This window comes from Trichophyton verrucosum (genome assembly GCF_000151505.1).
Source record: "Trichophyton verrucosum HKI 0517 chromosome Unknown contig00034_1.f1.exp, whole genome shotgun sequence".
Classification (NCBI taxonomy): domain Eukaryota; kingdom Fungi; phylum Ascomycota; class Eurotiomycetes; order Onygenales; family Arthrodermataceae; genus Trichophyton; species Trichophyton verrucosum.
The window spans coordinates 64,050-83,465 of NW_003315615.1; the positions used below are offsets into that span (position 1 = coordinate 64,050).

At 51.7% G+C, this 19,416-nt stretch overlaps 8 protein-coding genes across 8 annotated transcripts; 3 read left to right on the top strand and 5 right to left on the bottom strand.

The window, feature by feature from the left end:
* Window positions 1-621: 621 nt before the first annotated feature.
* On the bottom strand, window positions 622-927 carry TRV_00443 (uncharacterized protein; the record flags this gene model as incomplete). The annotated part of the gene is made up of 1 exon (XM_003025336.1): window positions 622-927. One exon carries the CDS (start codon window positions 925-927, stop codon window positions 622-624), a length of 306 nt encoding a protein of 101 aa, XP_003025382.1.
* Window positions 928-1,611: 684 nt separating this feature from the next.
* On the top strand, window positions 1,612-4,460 carry TRV_00444 (uncharacterized protein; the record flags this gene model as incomplete). The annotated part of the gene is made up of 4 exons (XM_003025337.1): window positions 1,612-2,616; window positions 2,689-3,634; window positions 3,709-4,021; window positions 4,184-4,460. 4 exons carry the CDS (start codon window positions 1,612-1,614, stop codon window positions 4,458-4,460), a joined length of 2,541 nt encoding a protein of 846 aa, XP_003025383.1.
* A 1,666-nt stretch (window positions 4,461-6,126) lies between these two features.
* TRV_00445 (uncharacterized protein) lies at window positions 6,127-8,078 on the top strand (the record flags this gene model as incomplete). Its single annotated transcript, XM_003025338.1, has 3 exons — window positions 6,127-6,882; window positions 6,932-7,618; window positions 7,674-8,078. The coding sequence occupies 3 exons, from the start codon at window positions 6,127-6,129 to the stop codon at window positions 8,076-8,078; spliced, it is 1,848 nt and encodes a 615-aa protein (XP_003025384.1).
* A 347-nt stretch (window positions 8,079-8,425) lies between these two features.
* TRV_00446 (uncharacterized protein) lies at window positions 8,426-9,397 on the bottom strand (the record flags this gene model as incomplete). The annotated part of the gene is made up of 1 exon (XM_003025339.1): window positions 8,426-9,397. The coding sequence occupies one exon, from the start codon at window positions 9,395-9,397 to the stop codon at window positions 8,426-8,428; it is 972 nt and encodes a 323-aa protein (XP_003025385.1).
* Window positions 9,398-9,758: 361 nt separating this feature from the next.
* On the bottom strand, window positions 9,759-11,055 carry TRV_00447 (uncharacterized protein; the record flags this gene model as incomplete). Its single annotated transcript, XM_003025340.1, has 2 exons — window positions 9,759-10,868; window positions 10,954-11,055. 2 exons carry the CDS (start codon window positions 11,053-11,055, stop codon window positions 9,759-9,761), a joined length of 1,212 nt encoding a protein of 403 aa, XP_003025386.1.
* A 507-nt stretch (window positions 11,056-11,562) lies between these two features.
* TRV_00448 (uncharacterized protein) lies at window positions 11,563-14,242 on the bottom strand (the record flags this gene model as incomplete). Its single annotated transcript, XM_003025341.1, has 5 exons — window positions 11,563-12,585; window positions 12,644-13,655; window positions 13,753-13,909; window positions 13,931-14,040; window positions 14,223-14,242. The coding sequence occupies 5 exons, from the start codon at window positions 14,240-14,242 to the stop codon at window positions 11,563-11,565; spliced, it is 2,322 nt and encodes a 773-aa protein (XP_003025387.1).
* Window positions 14,243-14,321: 79 nt separating this feature from the next.
* TRV_00449 (uncharacterized protein) lies at window positions 14,322-15,437 on the bottom strand (the record flags this gene model as incomplete). The annotated part of the gene is made up of 2 exons (XM_003025342.1): window positions 14,322-14,959; window positions 15,035-15,437. 2 exons carry the CDS (start codon window positions 15,435-15,437, stop codon window positions 14,322-14,324), a joined length of 1,041 nt encoding a protein of 346 aa, XP_003025388.1.
* A 1,671-nt stretch (window positions 15,438-17,108) lies between these two features.
* Window positions 17,109-18,269, top strand: TRV_00450 (C6 finger domain protein, putative; the record flags this gene model as incomplete). Its single annotated transcript, XM_003025343.1, has 1 exon — window positions 17,109-18,269. The coding sequence occupies one exon, from the start codon at window positions 17,109-17,111 to the stop codon at window positions 18,267-18,269; it is 1,161 nt and encodes a 386-aa protein (XP_003025389.1).
* Between the last annotated feature and the right edge of the window lie 1,147 nt (window positions 18,270-19,416).

Below are 19,416 nucleotides of genomic sequence, written 5' to 3' on the forward strand. Positions count from 1 at the left end.
GAATCAAATCAGATGTCCAGCTTTCGATTCAGCGGGAGGCATTACATGGAAGCCATACCAACGTTGACTAAACAAGACAAGACATCAACTAAGATCCAAATATACGAGTATTCCGTCGAATTATTCTCCACGTCCGCAGAGGGAACCGACGAAGAAGAAGTTATTTCTACATATTACCACCACTTCATTCGATAACTTTGATATCGATAGATGGGTCTAATCTAACCTAAGTAGTTAGCTAGTTAAATAACTAATAGTTATCTGCAGTACATAGTTAACTAGATAAGTGAGTACAAAGGCTGGCCTTCATCTCGTCTCCCACCAACGCCAACTAACTCCTCCGCCTCTATCTAACTTAACCCTCTCTAACCCTCTCCAGCCCATCCGACCATCTCATCTTCTGCTCCTCCTCCTCCTCCATCTGTCATCTTAAACTAGTCAATTATTATTATTATTATTATTATTATTATTTAATTCCTCATCATCATCATCATCTTCTTCTTCTTCTTCTTCCCTTGTCAGCGACCTCTTTAGACTTTAATAGCCCATGACTAAGCCATCCAGCCAATCATCTCCTTCCTTTCTGCAGATCTCTTCCCCATCAGGCCATCTTCTGATTAGTCATTGCTCTCCCTTTTCCCTTTCTCCCTTTCTTGTCTCCCTCTTAGTCTTTCTCCTCGCCGTCGCCAAAACCGCCCGAACCGAACTTCGACCTCTCTCTTCCTCTCTCTTCCTCTTCTTCCTCTTCTTCCTCTTCTTCTCCCACCCTCGTTTGTCCTCCCGTCCGAGGGATCTCTCTCTCTCTCTCTCTTCTTCTCTTCTTCTTCTTCTTGTGTCTTCTTCTTGCGTCTTCTTTTTCTTGTCTTCTCCCTGAGACGGCGGCTTTTGGGTGCGCTGCTCGGGCTCGTCGTTCCTCTGCGTCGTCATCTCTCCCCCTGGCCCTCCTCTCTCTCTCACCACCCCGAACTTCTGCTCTCTCGACCTCGCCCGCCAGTACTCAGTACATCCTCGCTTTGGTGGACTCTGAACCTTTGACCGTCCTCTGGAATACTTTCGCCCCCGGCCCTGACTTTTTAAGAACCTCTTGACTCGGCTTCCTCCGTCGTCGTCTTCCTCTTTTTGTTGCTTCTTGCTGCTGCTGCTGTTGGGTTTGTCTTGTCTTGTTTCAGTACTCCGGCTCTTCTTTTTTTTTTTGTCCAGCGTCAGCCACGGTCTTCTTCCTCTCTTCTTCTTTTTCTTTTTTATTACTACCTTCTTCTCCTTTCTACAGGTCAGTCTGCTTCTCTTCTCTCTACTCGTTTTTTTGGCCGACGTTGTGGTGACCCGGCCAAAGACGTGTCCTCTCTTCTCTCCCGCGTCATAACTAGCAGCAACCTCCCAAAAAGAGAAGAAAAAAAGAGACTAACGACTTTTCCCTTTTTTCTTCTCTCTTTCTACTACAGGCTCTGCACGTCTTATCCGTCCTCTATCTTCGTCTCGCGTGTCCAGCCTCCAGTCTTCATGGGTAGATCTACTTGAGTTACCTGCCTTCTCCGCTCTCTCTCCCTCTCCCTCTCTACCTCCCTCTCCACAGGCAAAAACCTCCTATCCTCGATACCATCGTGTATCAACATGGCCGCTCTGGTCCAAACCATTCCACAGCAAGCCGGCACGATCACCTTGCTGCAGCCTCGCCCTGCTTCTTCTTCCTCCTCTGCAACCTTCAACTCCTCTGCCCAGCTCCACAACCAGCCTCAGATGGCCCGGAACCAAAACCACGCCCGGTCTCAAAACGGGGGCTCTGGCTCTGGCTCAGGCTCAGGCTCGGGCTCTACTTCTGCCTCTACCTCTACCGGCTACCGACTCACCCAGCCAGTGGCCCCTTATGCCTTCACTGCCACGCCCGGGTTGCCTGCAAACTCACATCGACAGACCCAGACTCAGAGTCAGGCGCAAAACACAAACCATAACTACCCCGGAACCATCCCTCCACGTACACACTACGCTACTACTACCACGACTACGACTACTACTGCTGGCTCGGTATCCAATTCTTCCTCCTCTAATTCCTCTCTTCATTCATACCCTTCCAAGGATGACTCTTCCCTCTCCAAACGCCAGAACCCTTCCGAACTGAGTCTACGCCCTGTTTCGGCAATCGACCTCTCTCCCGCTCCCCCTCAACCCTCAGTCTCGCCCTCACCGGCAAACAAGCCTTCTCCAGACAGATATCGCCGTGGCCAGCGCCGTGGGGACCAGACTGCCTCCCCCGCCGCAGCCGTCACTGGTGGTTCAGAGTCTGGCCCGGCTGGCATGGCCACTGCCCAGACTGCCAAATCTCTCACCCCGTCTATAATCGATATACCCAGCAGACCACACCATGTTCGCGGATCAAGTGCCGACGCGGCCGTAACTGATGGCTCTAGTCATTCGAGTACCGAGCTGGCAAAGCGTTACCGCCGTAGAAGCATGGGTAGTGTCGATCCTGCTGGGTTTCTCACCTTTTCCGACTCTCACCCATCTCCACACGCAAATGAGATGGCTCTCTCTGAGTTTCCTCTCAGTGGCACTCCTCCTCCTCCAAACTCCATGGCAAAGGCTGCTGATGCCTCTTCTCTCAACTCCTCTTCTGGTTCAGTAAGTATTGCTCGTTTGATTTTCAGCAATCTTGAATGTGGTGTCTCTTTTTAACTAACATGTATTGGTAAGGTTAAATCTGAAAAAGGAGCGGAAACCACCACAACTTCCCAACCGACCAACATTACAAACACCAACAACACCAGCAACGCTAACAATGTCAACAACAACAACAACAACAACAATAAAAAAGCTACGATGGCTCGTCCCTCTGACACGTCAAAGCGATCGGGCACCCCTTCTCCTTTGTCGAAACCAGTTAATATTGATGCTGATGAGACCGTAACGCCTACCACGACCTCAAAATCTACACCTGACACGAAAAATCAGCCACCAAAGGTGGCAGAGACTCCCAGCCCGGCTGCAAAACGCCTCATTGAAATCTCAAAGAAAGGTCAAGGAAAGGGAGCAAAATCACGGCTACGGCGTGCACTCTCCTTCAGCAGCGTTGCCGAGCTACGTGGTATCTCGAACCCTGAACCGACTGTTAGCTCACCTCGCAAACAACAGCTTGATGAAGAGCTGGGACCTGAGCAAGCTGCTATTGCGGCCAAGCAGGAAGCCGGTGGGTTGGGCGAGAGTATCTACTCTGGCCAGGGTAACATCTTCACCGGCTCCACGGATAACATCTCCGTCTCCTCGACCGCCTCGTCCGCATCCATCATGCTCCGCAAAATGGGCAACGGCGTCAAACGGTCCACTCGTTCCTTGGTCGGCCTCTTCCGACCCAAATCTGTCTACAACGCCCCCACAGACACGTCTCGGATCGCCGCACCGGTCCCGCAGGTCTCTATGGTAACAGTAGAGGCCCAGCGAGATGTCGCCGGCAAGGGACCACCAGTACTGCCCGAGATTGGTGCGGGTAACGGTGCGCCTAAGCAAGAGATTGCAGAGCGTCGTCGGTCGGTCGAGTCAGATGCCAGCACCGGTGCTGATCGAAGTGGCAGGAAAAGCATCTTTGGTGGCGACCAGGAACGTGCTGAAGTCCTGGCCGCAGTTAGAAAGGGCATTCTGAAAAGTACGTCATACTCTCCAACTGATCTACATAGGACTCTTCTTTCCCTGATCCCGATCTAACATGTTTTATCACAGAATCAGGCACCAACTCCTCAAACTCCTCTCCCGTCATCCGCCCCACAACAGATCTTGCTCCTGTCCCAACTCTCCAGCGTCCCGAATCCCAGCGTTCTAGCAGCGCTCCAAGCAGCTCCGCAGGTGACCGTCCCCCACGATCTGGTCACCGACGCACCGACTCCGTCACCATCGAGGGAGAAGACTACTTCCTCCCCGGCGGCCGCTTCACCACCTCTGGTCAAAGCGCCCCTGGTACCCCACAATCGACCGCCGGTCGAAATATTTCTTTTAGTCCTCGAATTCAGTTCCACGATACCTGGCCCAGCGGCGAGTATGATAGACGTGGAGACGTGGCGACATGTAATCGTCTAACTCCGCTGCTTGCCCAGCAGATTAAGGAGGAACTTAATACTTTCAAAATGGTATGTATCCTTTGCAAAAATCTTCCTTACTCACCATGATATCTAAATGCTAACGCCTTGCGATTGTTTAGGAAATGGAAGTTCACGAATCTTCCAAGGTCTACACCCACTTCTTTTAATGAAACTTTCTTTGCATATTTGGCGGCGTTCCCTTCTCCAGGACGACGGTCAGGCGTTTCCAAATCCAAATCTGTATCAAATCTGTCCCTCGTTTTCACTCTCTCCAAAGCCAGTATCCTCCCTCTCACCACACTACCAGCTGCCCCTTTGTTCTTCACATTGATCCTAACCTTACCTGAACTTGATCCTGAACTTTTTCTTGAACTCATACTTTTACCGTCTTTGTAATGGCTGCGGTTTCCGTCTATTTAGTATGCCTGTTTTACTTGTTTTCTTGTTCCTCTTCCTCCATGTGATCGATTTGATTTGATTTCATCTCAGTTGATTCCAGTTGACTCTTCCTGCCTGCCTGCGTATGTGCGAGTGCAAATGGTTACTTTTCTTTGCTTTTTCTTTTTCTTTTTACCTTGCTGAAATAAAGGGATGGGATGGACGGACACATGGACGGATTCCAATCTACAAACTAACTCCCTACTAACCCGGTTGCTTGCTTGCTTGCTTGCCTTCTCGCTTGCTTTTCTCTAAACTGTTATCTCTCCGACCTTTTTTCCCTGTTCTCCTTTCCTACTTCCCTGCCTACTCGGCCGTGGCGCGCCTCGCGAGCGTGACGTTGTCTCATTTCGGTCCTCGGTTATCTTTCCCGGACTGGCCTGGGCCGACTCTGACTGACTTTGATCAGACCAGTTTAGTTCCTCTTCTACAGTTTTCTTTCATTGAAGTCTAATAACGACAGCGAGAGACCATTCATGTTCTCCATCCGAATTTTTCCTTTCCTTTCTCTCTCTCTCTCTCGCTTTTCTACCGTCCGTCTTTCTTTTCTTTTTCTTCGTCCATTTGCTCGCTTAGATCTCTAGAGACTCACTACAGATATACATTATCAACATCGCGCAGCGGATTGATTTTATCTAAATAAGCTAGCCATCTACCGATTCCTCATCCTCATCGCCAAGAATGTAAGCTCAAGACACCCAATCAGTGGGAAATTAGGAATCATTTCCACATTTTTTCCAAATCATTTCCCACGCCCCGTAGTTCGTCACCATAGATAGCAAGTAGCTTAGCTGGAGTGGGGAATAAAGCCGAACTTTTATTTCACGAGGCTAAAACTCTCATGCAAGTAAGTAAGCTTTAATTAATTTCTTCCCACACCTGCCGACGTTTGCATCACGACCGTTCAATGATCCTGCAATATTAATTAATTATTATTATTATAATTGTTGATGTTATTGGACCCACCAGCTTGAACCGCGCTGCCCCACCGAATTGACTTTTGTGCTGTTTTAGCCTTCGTCCAACCGGCCGGCGGGAGCCGCGCTCGGTTATCTCGTGTATTCTCGAGTGATTATTGGAGGCGGCTAATTAAACTAGCCGCGTCAACCTTGCGGCTAAATATTAGTCACCCGGTATCATTCACGTCATACGTAGGTGAATGTTGGGCAAGCTTTTATAAAAAGCGCACAAGCAACGTTTTGACGAGCACTTTCTCAGTAACTCTTACCACTTTATAACTGCTCTGCCACAACGCTCATGATGCCCATTATGGCTGACTCGACCGTGGAGAAGGCTGATGACCCTAAAAAAAAGTCGGCTGCCTCTTGTGGTGTCCCGTAAACGGACTCCGCAGACAAGGCGAATCGCCGGCATCCCGAAAGGGAATATCGCCATCTGTCGAGCCTGTCAAACTTTATAGTCGTTGATGTCATTATAAACTTACCCATCTTTGGCCATATTTAGTTCTTTACCCATCATTCTCGCCCTATATATCATGCCTCGACAGTTTACTTGTCTATCTTTCATATTTGCTCCGCAGAACTATTATCACTTGCTTAGCTTCTGTTTTCACAGGGTGTACTTTATTCCCTGAAGATACGACATCTTACACGTTGATAGCACAATGTCCTCAACTGCACTCAGCTTTGCCTCATCCGTGCCACCTGTTGGTACGGAACTGCCCTGGTGCAGAATTTCGCCTGATGGCAGATTACGCTCCTCCAGAGGATCAAGCGACGATAGTGAAGAACTACGTGGTGACAGCTGGGTCGTCGAAGACCTTCGGGCCGGAGGCCCAACCCTTGCCCCTGTACCTTCCACTACCATGCCACTCCCGCCTGGAAGCCCGTATATGTGCATGTTGGATGCACGTAAAGAGTTGAGCAAAAGCATCCAAGCCATCCTCCAGCGGTCAGGAGTTACCGCGACGACATTTACACTCTGTTACCGCCGATGTGTACTCTTTCTGAACGATCATCTCGTACCGACGCTTCTAGTTGTTGCAGAGAAGAAGTCTCCCGACGAAGATTGGCTTTCCGTTAGCCGAGAAATATACCAGCTTCTTGAAGCAAATGGTCTATCCCAGTTCAATGTTGAGATCTGCGATGAACGAGTCCATATTCAGAAGAATTCGTCTCCTGTTCCATCCTCTGACCCAATCTACCCTCTATGGGACGACGTCCTTGAGCAGATCTTAAATAGCATCGACCGCAGCTTTGTTCTAGCCATAGAGTGTTTCCGCTACGGCGCGAACCTCGACGGAGATAAAAATCCCACCACTGTCATTGTCACGGTCGCTCGTTCTTCGCGGGGCCCATGGAAGGATACCAGAGAAGCTATAGTATCGATTCTCAATCGATATAACCTCCACCATGTCGCTGTAATAATTGGCCAGGGACTAATATACCGAGGCGGGTAGCTTGGATCAGGATTTACCAGATACAGCGTGGAATAACCAGATGCAAGTCGGACTAAGTCTCGGAATATACCAATCTCGACACTCTTCCTTTACATTTGGAGGCTGGATCGAGATCAAACAAGAAGAGGGGTCAGCTTGGAAGAGGCTTGGTTTAACCTGCTACCATTCCGTACATCCAGATCTAAATACCGCCTCTATGGATGACCGAAGTATCTACATACACAACCCTATTGGTAAAAGGATCAATCTAGAACAGCCTTCATTGAAAGACACAGAATCAGTCCTTAAAGATATGAAGGAGGAGCTAGGACAGAAGCCACCTAGCTGCTTTACAGCTATCAAAGAGAATATCGAAAATGGTGGAGATGTAAGCCCAAGGTCGCGCACGCTTTATGACGAGATAACTGCACAAGCCGCTGAGATATCTGATAATATGGCGAGGATAGAGTATTTTCATAGATCATCTTCGCCTTGGCAGCCATACGACGACCTACTTCTTTCCCACCTCCCAATAAACCCCAGCATGGGACACTTCGTGACTAGGGAAACAAATTTGCCGACTTACAGCCCTTCTTATGCTGGCTACGTATACGCGGCATCCGGATATCGCCAGATGGTGTCATCGATCCGTGAAGAGAAGCGACGTGCTGACTGGGCTTTGATCGAAGTACCAAAGACCAGACATTCCAACAACTCGGTACGTTAATTTGTTGCATACCATGTATCAACCCATATGCTAACATCTTATGTAGCTCTTGACCTACGGAAGGATAGGCCTCTACATTAACAACCTGGACCTGCAGCCCTTCCCAGGTATCCCTGAAGAGAATACACAAGTCTATAAGTTAGGGCGGTCCACACGAAGGACAAAAGGAAACTTCTCTGGCCTGAGGAGTGTCCTTCTAGACACGCCCGATAATAGAGGCGGTGCGCCAGAGGTGAAATCCCTCGAGTACGCCGTGACCGGGTCGTCTGGCTGGCTCTTCTCGGGCCCGGGAGACTCGGGTGCCTTGGTCTTTGATAAGTATGCCAATTGTATTGGAATTGTTATTTCCCGGAATACAATTTCAAGGGTCTCCTATGTGACACTCTTGCCTGACCTTTTTGATGATATCAGGCGAGTTACCGGAGCAGTCGATGTCCGCATTGCAGAATAGACGGCCTTTAAAATTATAAAATACTGGATAAGCATGGCACTTTGTATGCCTTAGCTAGCAGATTAAGATTGTCAAAGATATATAACGACTCTGCAGTTAATAAGGCTCAGGTGTTTGATAAAAATTCAGGCTTAGTTCTAAATTCCACAGCCATCCGTATACAGGGGGATCTTTATCTAATGCCCTCAATAAACCTAAAACTAACTCATAGGATAAAGGATAAATCACATATTCCCCCATCACCATTGAGTCGTAGAAATAGTAGGACCTTTAGCAAAGAGGAAGTATAGTAGTCCCGCGCGATACTCGGCAGGCGTCTAATTAAGCTCACCCACTAGCCGCGCCATCTACCACTCATCACACACGCCAACGAGAGAAACATCATGCAAATTCGAACCCATAACCAACGATGTACCAATAGGTCTATATATCCTCACCACACCACTAACCATATTAGACAAATTATACTCGTTCTCCACCACCACGCAGCGCGCCCGACCATTCTGCTCAACAACACCCAACGTGCTATCCTCCATCTTCACCGCAACAATAACAGCCGTATGAGCACTGAACCGAACATTCTCTTCATGCTGCGTACCTACCAGGCCCAGCCCAGCTAGCGCGGTATATCTAGTTCTAAACCGCCCGTCGCTTAACTCAAGTATATCGCCTGCTCGTATACCCGTGGGAACATGTCCAAGTATCCCGCTGCTGTACGTGATAGGATACCCTGCGCAAGCAGTCCATTCGAAAATCAAGCACCCGTGGACGCGCCCCGTGCTTAACATAGGCGGTTCCCTGCCCTCGCGCAATGCCTTTTGGCCAGCGTGCTGCAACGCCTTGTACGCTAGGGTCCAACACTCGCCGTCGCCAATCGTGAGTCCGACGTGTGATTTGACATATGCTAGAATATCCGGGGCGTACCATTCTGATGCCCGCTGGAGGTCTGTATGGGTTACTTCCCGTCTGGCGGAGTGGGTGGTGGTGGTGGTGGTAGTGGGGAAGATGTTTTTAACTTCTGCCGTCGCGGAGGAGGGTGAGGTGGAGAGCCAGCGGACTCGGATCTTGGTTATTATGCCGCTGGGCCCAGGCGGATGGGTGGTCGAGGCCGAGTCTTCGGCCCAAGCTACGGCGCCGATGAAGATGTGTTCTGTGCCGATGCCGGGAGTGAGGCTGGGTGTGCTTTCCCAGGCGTAGTTTGCGTTGAGGATTGTGCCGAGCTGGCGTAGGGCGGGATAGGGGAATGTGGGAGGTGAGTGGGTGAACCAGAGGGTTTCGAGGGAGAGGGGGATGGCGGATTCGTTTTTGAAGCGAGACATTGTGTATGCTGGCTGGTATGTGTGATGTGGATTTGTGGATGGAGGGGTGGTTTTAAAGAAGTTGTTATATCATATCACTTCACTTGGAGAATGGATAGTGATGGTATTAATTTCTAGCCGTGAGTGACAAGCATGTAAAAGTACGCAAGGAAAGGAGGTAGAAGTAGCAGTAGCAGGTATACGAACGGCAAGCCAAGGCAGAGCAAGAATAGGAACGTAGCAAATACACCGAATCAACATAGCCCAACGAACAACTCACAAGCACAAGCCAAGCAAAAAGAAAGCCAAAAGACATGCTCCCTACTCCGTCAAATGTATTGTTTGCAACAGCATATGTATATGAAAACGACTCCCGCACCGACTACCGGGGTTTGGTATTCAGCGGCAATGGAGGCGGGGAGGGCGAGTTAGCTTGGACTGCATTCGAAGTCAGAGAGCCAGGCTTCATCGGCGGCGGTGGAGGCGGTGGTTTCCGCTTATTCAAATCCGTAGCTGAACTAGTATTCGAATGTTGATGTGCGTACGGGTGATTTGGATGTACGGGAGGTGGTGGAGGAGGAGGCGAGGTCGACGCGCCATGCTGACACTGGCATTGTGCTTGTGCTTGTCCCTGTTGGCCCTGGCCCTGCGCCTGCCCCTGAGGATAGGCAGGAGACTTCTGGTCCTCGATAAAACTGTTGATTTTCTTGGATATGCCGTATTTCTGGTCGAGCCCGCTAAGCTTGCTCATGCCGGCCTGGATATGGTCGTTGTGGCGTTCTCGGAAGGCGTTGAGGGAGGGATTAGAGGATGTGCGTTCCGTAGATGATCGTTGTGGCGGGGGAGGAGGCGGTGTGGATGTCGAGGTAGTTAAGGGTGAGACGGGAGTGGAAGTGGAGGAGGATTGTGGAGGCGGCGGAACAGAGCGGTTCATCTGGTTGAATCGTTGCTGCAGTTCGGACTGGGCTACTGATGCCATTGCCTGTGTTGTCTGCGGTGAGACGGAGACAGACACTGGCACGTTGTTCTGGTTCTGGCTGTGGTTTGTAGTGGCCTTGTTGATGCCGAATGCAGGTACAGATACGCCTGCGGCACCCAGTCTATTCGCTGCGGCCGAGGCGGCGGAGGATATGCCAGCTGCGGATGTGGGAGTGGTAGCGGCTAGTTCGTAAGCGGGCGGTGGTTCATTATTGTTCTCTGCCGCGTCCATTTCGGCGCGTCTAGGCGGCAATCTCGGCGGTAAAGACGGTTTATTTTGGGTCTGTCCTTGTCCTTGTGTATCCGTTGATCGTCTTGGTATTGGCGGAGGGGCAGGCCTGACACTAGCAGTGGTACCAGCAGTAGTATTGGTATTGGTATTGGTATTGGTCTTCCCCCTCTGCGGCGGCGGGCCAAACGAGGCCGGGTCTCTAAGGCTGGAGATAGGCCGACTTGCGCGCGGGGCGGGAGCAGGACCACCACCGGTACTTTTCCCTTTACCCACCCATCCCGCCTAGACAGAATTAGCAATGCACTCGACACTCTCAGATATATATGTATGTATATATGTTGTAGTAAGGGATGTTGGGGTGACGTACGACCTGGTTGATGCCCTTGAAGTCACCTCGCCAGCTCTCGCGGCCGCCGTCGTTGCCCTTGGGGTGCCAGCCCTCCTTGACAAGGCCCTTGAAGCCGCTCATCGTGCAAGACAGTAGTGTAGACGTGGGAGTGTCCTGCGGTCGTTTCTGTCGTTGTTGTCCTGGATTTGTTTCCCGTCGAGGGAGTGAAAGTTGGGCGAAACCGCAGGAGGTTGAGATGCTTATTTCTATTACCTAAGCAGGCTGACGTCAGCGTTGAAACCACGTGATTATTACGTCATATTACAGGATAAAAATAGAAATGATTCAACAAAAAGTAGCATTCTAAAGGTCCTTAAGGATAACTTTGATTGATTGATCTGAGGTTGTAGATTAGAGTAGGATAAGAATACAAGAGAGCAGCTTTTTTTAACCAGAGCCCAGAGCATGCCAGCCCGTCCGCCCGTGCATCGCATTGCATAGTATCGCATAGCATAGCATAGCATCGCATCGCCATTCGTAGAACCGTATGTAAGTAAGCGTGAGTGAGTAAAATAGTGATCCGACCAACTTTTTCCAGTGCGCCGATAGACATTAAATAGAAGATGAAAAAGAGAAAAAGAGAATTGGTTAATGACGCTTGGCGGCCTTCTTCTTTCTGCGCTGGGCATGGGACATTGGGGAAGAGGGAGAAGGAGAATGAGAGGGAGAGGGAGAATGAGGAGTAGCAGCCTCGTAGTCGACGCAGAGGGCGGTGGATTCCTCCGGGTGGCTGTCGATGGCCTTTTCCTCGGCGGTCATGACGTCCTTGAGATTAGCTTCGTACTTTTGTTCTTGTGTAACGGTGGCTACGTCAATGGCAGTCGAGGTTGCAGTCGATTGATTTTCTTGATTTTCCTGGTTTTCTTCTTGACTTTCCTCTTGAGTAGGAGAAGTAGGAGTAAGAGGAATAGGTTTGGTGGTGATCTCCTTCTCGGCGATGCGCTGCTTGCGGTTGAGCAGGTCGAGAACATTAGCCTCGTAAGCCCTCTCTGGTCTGGGAGTGGATGAACCGGAAGATGGCCCGTCGGAGGTGTTGCCATGCATCTCCCTGACGGCCTTGGAGATCTCACGAGTGACGTCCTTGATGGCCTTTTCGGCAGCGTGATGCTGGTGCTCGTTGGTGCGACGCAGGTACGAGCGAATGAAGAAGCGGACAAAGAGGAAGGTGAGCGGGAGGAGGTAGACGAGGTTGAGCCAGATGGCGAATGCTTGGCCGGAGGTGTTGATGCAAGGGACGGTGGTCTGGAGCGTCTGTTTGCGGAGTTCGCGGTGGTTGACGAGGGCGTGGGCAGCGTGGGATCCATCAGCACCGAAGAGGGTGCGGTTGGCCGAGAGGACGTTTGCAGCGACCCCGTCTGCCCCCGCGGCTCTGAAGGCGAGCTTCTTGAGCCAGGGAAGCAGACCGGTGGTGTCTTGAGAAGGGATGGTCTCGGTCAAGGGCTGGAGAGCCACGGGGTGGGATTCCTGGACGGGGACGGTGTAGGAGATGAAGAGATGGGCCGCAGCGAGGAGAGTTCCGATGACGAACTGGGCGATCTGCATGGTGGTGAGAGAGCGTTTGATCCTGGTTGGCACCTTGACTCTCAGTGCCGTCAACGTATAGTATGTATACTATAAACCGTTAGTATAGAAATAAAAAAAGGAAGAGAAAAGAGAAAGAGAGAGATACCATCATGGCGTGGATGAGAGAGTTGAAGAGGGCAAAGATCCAGATGGGGGAGGCCATGTATCTGATGCCGGCCCACATGCACATCATGGCTCCGGCGTGGTGGTAGGTCTGGAGAGTGGACGACCGCTTGCCCTTTGCGAGGATGATGGCGGTATCCAGCACTTCGTAGAACTTGGAGAGGTAGAAGAGGAATCCAAAGTAGGCGAGTCCGCTGTTCCAGAGGCGCCCAACATCGGTAGCGTCAGGCAGTCCCTCGGGAGTGAGATGGTATCCTGAGTCCGGGTTTGTCATGGTCCATCTGTTGGTGTTGGTATCATAGACAGCAGCGTTGCCTAGTCCCCTGGGCCCGTTGATCTTGCAGAGACAGTCGACGATGGCAGCTGGGGACGAGCGCATGGATGGCTCTGGCCAGGAGAGCCTGAAAGCGCGGATCATGCCGAGAAAGGTCCAGAGGGAGTAGACGGCGAGGAAGACATTGTGCAGGACGACAAAGAGCTTGAAGGGACGGGTCTTGCTGACGGCCCAGGGACGGTGGTCTCTGCGGCGGTTGAGGCGGTTGATGTACGAGACAGTGAGGGCGTAGGTCGCGGCGATGGCGATGGGGACGGCCGGACGGAGGAGAGCCGAGTAGACGGCGGGAGGGATGTTGAAAGGGTGATGCCAGGAGAGAGAGGACTGCTGGGCGGGCGGGAGGACGGCGGGGCGGGAGTCTGGCGGAAAAGCGAAGAGGGCGGAGGGCGGAGGGCGGAAGTCGACTGTCATGGTGGAAGTAGAAGGAGATCCAGCAGTAAACAACGAAGACAGCGAAGTCAACGAAGAAGAAGAAGTCAACGAAGGACTGAGACTGAAGACTTGAAGACTCCGAGAGAAGAAGAGAGTAAGTAAGGGAGTAAGTAAGAGAGGAAGAGGCGAGAGGCGACGGTTAGTAAGAGGAAGCAAGAAGCAAGCAAGAAGCAAGCAAGCAAGCGACTTGTTGAGAAGAAGAAGAGGAGAAGAGAAGAGAAGAAGATGACTTCAGCGATGACTTAATAGAAGAATTAATAGAAGAATTAAGAGAGAAGACTTAGAGAGAGGGTCTAGTAGTGAAATGAAGAAGACCCAGTGAAGGCTAGATCTCTCTCTCTTTGCTTTCTCTCTCTTTGTCTGTTTTGGGTATTTGGTCTTGTGGCCGTCGAGACTCTTCTTCTTCTTCTTCCTTTTCTTCCTTCGACTCCTTTTTCTTCTTCTTTTCTTCTTCTTCTTCCTTCACTTCATCCTCTTCTTCCTCTTCTTTTTATCATCTTCAACTTCTTCTTCTTCTTCTTCTTCTCTTCTTCTTCTTCTCCACCCAAAGCCGAATTTGTTGGGACGACCGTTTTGTTGGGCCGAGGTAAGTCGAGAATAGGAGGCAAAAGACTCTTTTTTTAGTCGTTGAAAATATTCAGACTTTCGGCCAGACGGGAAGATCAAGGCAGGTTAAGCGACAGGGGAGAGTCAAGGGCAAGGGGCCAATAGTTAGAGGCTACAGGGCGAAGGGAGAGAAGAAGATAAAAAGATAGAAAGATAGAAAGATAAGAAGAGATAAAAAAGAGATCGTTACTCGTGGCTAGCTATATACATACAGGGTATAAGAAGGATCACCGACAATGGCAGAGTCAAAGCAGATACAGGATATCAAGAGAAGAGGAAGAAAAGATAGTCACGGCTTGTCGATGGTCGGCAGGCGAGGCAGGCCGGACTCCCAGCGCTCCAGGTCGAGGCCCATGCCGTTGTCGCCGCCGGCCTTGTCGCTCTGGTGCCGGCAAAAGGGCGGCCACCACGACGACGAGCTCGAGGACTGCGACTGCGACTGAGACGGCGGCTGCGACTGCGAAGGGGTCTGCGAAGGGGTATGCGAGTGCAGCTGGGTCTGCGAGTGGATGTAGGTGTGCGAGCGAGCATAGGCCTGCGACGCTGGGCCGCCGCCGCCGCCGCCGCCCTTGGAGCCCGAAGACATGGTCGAGGACATCCAGCGGGCCAGCATGGGGAAGAAGTCTCGCAGCAGCGACCAGGTCATCGGCAGACAGGTCACCAGGATGCCCACTGTCGCCTCGCGCAGGTACCAGTTCATGTACACATACGAGATCAGCCAGGGGACCAGGCAGTACACCTTCGTCAGCACGGCCGCGATCACGACAAAGATGCCCATCCCAAAGACAAACAGCAGGATCATCTTCTGCTTGCGAGGCAGCCGCAGCGTCATGAACAGCGGGATCGCGATGGCCAGCATCAGCACGTCAGACGAGATGGCGAAGATGCCCTGCACGATCCCGTACACCTGGTACGACGAGCATTGCGCTGGAACCCCTCAACATCAGCACTGAACTGAATCACTGGAATAAAAGTGCAAGTGCAAAGAGAATATAGACCTACGCTGGTCGACTGGAGGCGGAATGGCCCAGTAGAGGTGCAAGGGCCGGCAGGTCAGGAACAGGGCCAGCTCGGTGCCGACAAAGCCTAGTCCCAGCCAGACCGTCAGATACAGCACCAGACGCTCCTGGCTCAGCCCTTCCATGATCCGCCGGTACAGCACGATCATGCACGCCTTGAGCGTCCAGGTCGTCAGAATCATCGCATGCTCGGCCACAAACACCCACTTGGCGCCCCGCGTGCGACGCTTCTTGCTCTCGGGCGTCAGATGGGCTATGTCCGCCGCCGTCACCAGGTTCGAGCCGCCCGAAAGGATGATTTCGTTGAGCGCGACGCACATCAGCGTAAAGAACACCACCACGCACAGGATAAGGTAGTCGTCCAGCTGCAGGTTGCGGATGCCCATCCGCCGGATCCTAGCTACACTACGGAGTACTCTCGTCAGCGACTTATCTATACATAAAAAGTCCATAAGTGAAGTGAGAAATACCTTCTGAGGAAAATAACTGCTATGCCAACGCCGTACAGGGTCCATGACTCCCGCTGAAAGTCTCGCGCGTACGCAGACGAGGTGTCCAGTCCCGCTTCCGGAGTAAACCCTTGGCCAGTCATCGATCTCTATCATTCTCGTCACATCACATATCTCGTGGCCAACAACAGTAACAACAACCATCAACCTTCAACATCAACTTCAACAGCAATATCCACAGGGCAGGCCAGGAGATATTTATTTCTCCGGAGAGTGTAGCAGAGTGGCGATCTATCTGCCGTCTAGATCGGACAGCACCGCGCAAAAAAGCAAGCCTGCGGCAGGACCCAGCCCCGGCAGCGCAAGCCGTGTGAGCCATCAGATGCCGTAGCGAGTGGTGTAGATTTGTGTTAGACTGTGGACAGAGTGTATATCTTGTCTGGGCTCTGGTCTATTGGCCTGGCAGAGGCTTTGGGGGTCGCCCTGGGGGGGTCCGCGCGGTGCGAGAAGTATAACCATGTGGATGGAGACGTGGATGGCGGTGGCGTCTCTGAAAGGGGGAGGGATGGGAGGGCGAGGAACTTGCATACGAGAACGATGTCTATCATTCTCTATCTCTGTCTCTGTCTCTGTCTCTCTCTCTCTCTCTGTCAGTCTTGTCTCTCTCGTCTCAGTTCAATAGTGGTTGTCATCCTGGTCGTCCTTTTGATAGTCAAAGATCTAAGATGGACTTAAGATGGACTTACGAGTACGGGGTAACTAAGGAGACGATGGAACTCATGCGATTGGCTGGATGGTTGACTTTACTGGCCAATGGGAATTCGCTATATCAACCAATAGGAATCCATCCTCCATCCCTTATCCATCTTCTTCTTCTTCTTCTTCACCTCCTGAATATCAACATCAACGCCGACATTATTATTCTATCTCTATCTACATACAGTACATCTGCCAGGTACTGTTCAGCCTCGTCCGGTTCGCAAGGTCGGCTGGGCTACCGGCCTCTTCCCAGCCCAGCTCCATGGCTCTGGCCACCGCCTGCCTTCCACTCACCACCACCACCACTAACCACCACCACGCTAACTAACAGGTACAAACTAACGACTCCGTACTAACTAACAGCCTCTTCCTCCACTTCCCACTTCCCGTCCATCCCACGGCTGCGCGTCCCGTCCCAGGCCTGTCGGTCCCAAGCTATCGACGGCCTCAACTTAATACCTCGAGAGCATGTGCGTACTTAGGTTAGCCTACAACCTTGTCGTGCCGTCCACCTCGCTGCTCCTTACTTATATCAAATAAGTTAGGTATTATGACAGGCACAGGAGACTAACTAATCAGCTCTTAACTTCTCCGTCCGGAGTATTCCGTATCTGCTTTACGTTCTTGGCTCGATGAGTGGCTTGCGGCGGTTTCACGTCAAGTCCAGACATGGCTGCGGCCAGTGCAAGAGGAGACGGGTCAAGGTGACTCTTTTTTTTTGACTCTCCTGCTTCTACCTGCTGGATAAGTAAATGGCCAGGTTAACTCATGCCGACCGTCTAGTGCGATGAGCGGCCTCCGAGATGCGCTGGCTGCGTCAAGAGGAACCTACAATGCGACTACCAGGAGATGCAGATGCAGCCGAGCCTAGAACTGCAGCAAGTCTCTAAGGCTCAGGAGATTCCACATCACACCAGCAGTCTAGTCTTCGACTTCCACCCCTTGACTCTCCTGGTCAGCCGCACTGACAATAATAATAATAATACTCACCAAACGAGTCCTCCTTATATCCCTGGTATCCACCAAAGTCTAACTCCCTATGTAGACCTTACGGGCCAGGACTCGCTCCTCCTGCACCACTACACCTCCATAACATGCCATACCCTCTTCCACCCCCTTGACCAAGGCCGGGCCTACATATGGCAGTCTCTCGTGCCCCAGCTGGCTCACATATACCCGTTTGTCATGCACAACATCCTCTCCCTCGCTGCAATGCACCTCGCCTCTCTCCAGCCTCATCTCCTCCACAAATACACCCTCCTCGCAGCCAGACACCAGTCCCACGTCATCAAGGCCGCCCAGGCCCGCGTAGCCAGTCAACAGGTCACCAGCCAGAACTGCAGTGCAGTCGTCATTTGCTCCAGTCTCCTACTCCTCTACGAGCTAGCCATCTTGCACCCGTCGTACTTTGTCTCGGAACGTGTGGTGTCTACCGCCTCGACTTCAACCTCTGCTGCAAAGCGGGTAGATGAGATCGTGCAGAAGATGCTGGTCATGCGTCATCTGGTCGGGCTCTGGAATATAAGTATGGCCTTGTTCAGCCAGGGCCCGGCTCGCTGCTTGCTCTCCACGGGAACGCTGGACGTTACCTCTCCGCTAGCCGTGGAGGTAAGATCCTCCCTAGATCGGGTGTTGTTGGCCACTACCACGCTGCATGTACCGGGTGCGGATGCATACGCTGCTGCAGTCGACTCGCTATGGCACTGCTTCAAGTGCTGTGTCTTGTCGACTCCGCCGGACTGGCTAAGGGCTCTGGCTTGGCCGAATATGGTTCCACGACTGTTCATGTCTGAGCTGCTCGAGAGGAAGCCTCTTGCTTTGGTCCTGGTGGCTCATTACTGTGCCCTGCTGGTGCTGCATCCGGGCAGTTGGTGGATGCACGGGTGGCCGCAGCCGGTGCTTTTGGCTCTGGTTGAAGCTGTCGGTGAAAGTGGACATGCTCACTGGAGAGATCTGTTTGCCTGGCCAGTGAAGGTTGTTACCAGCCATCAGCCTGACTGTGGTGAGTGAATGCAACCAGCAAGGTGACTTCCAAGCTGCTATTGAGCTGTGCCGTCAAACGGAGCATCATCAGCATACATAACGGCAAAGTTACCCCCTCTTGAACAGCCCTCCATAGAGCATGGTTGTCTACCTTGATTGGCTGTAGAGAGAGTCACTATATCATTGACCATTGCTTTAACTAGGCCATTCCTCCCAACCTGCGGGTGGGTTCGGCTAGTACAACTTAATGTCGACGGGCTAACGGGCAAAGAAAGTCCTACGGCGCGGCACCATTGTGGTTGAGTACAGCTACTCGACTCACAAGGCAACCCTACCAAGTCTGACGGGACTCATTGTCACACTAGCAACCACAACCACTCTCAGGCGATGGTATGAGAATAATACCTTTACTTCGCCACGGTACCTGGGAACGCACATCTACATGTTTCTAAGAAGAAGAAGAAGAACGGGAAGTATAGTTTCACAGCTTCCCAACCCCCGTTTGTAAAATAGCAAATGATCAGACTCAAATGTCAAGATCCCTTATTCGTATCCATATCCATGTCTCCCTCTACGACTCTAATGCAGTTGCCCCTCGCCTGGGTGCCCGCCGCTCGCCACTGCGCCCTCTTATTGTTGTATCCGGGTTTAACTCGTTGGTGGATACATGGGTAGCCGCAGCCGGTACGGCTCCTCGCTCTCCCGTCGGGCCGTTGTAAGTACCTTATTGGAAGTCAACCAGTGACCTGTGATAAGACTCGTTTGCACTTTTTCACTTCCGTATTGCGTGTATATACTGTATATATACACCGTGTATGTTGTATAAGCGTACTCCGTATAGAGAGAGGACCAATGCTGCGTCCCGCTCAGGGGTTATTCCGACCTCTCCGACTGTGCTGCAGCCTGGTCACCAACGGCTGCATGCATGAGGGGTCGGACTGCGTACGGGCGCTTAGAGACAAACGACGGCCGGAGGCATCAAAGAAGTATTAATAGGCTGCCTGCCCGCTGGATAAATACCTGGCCTGCCCGCCCCTTATTCGATCGCCGCGAGCCGGACTTCCTTCGCCCTGACAACTCTCGTCTCGCATGCCATAACTCCCTGGGAGAGCCAACGACACTGATCTACGCCGTGCCCTCCACACTCGTTCTCCCCCCGCGCGTATCTACCTAA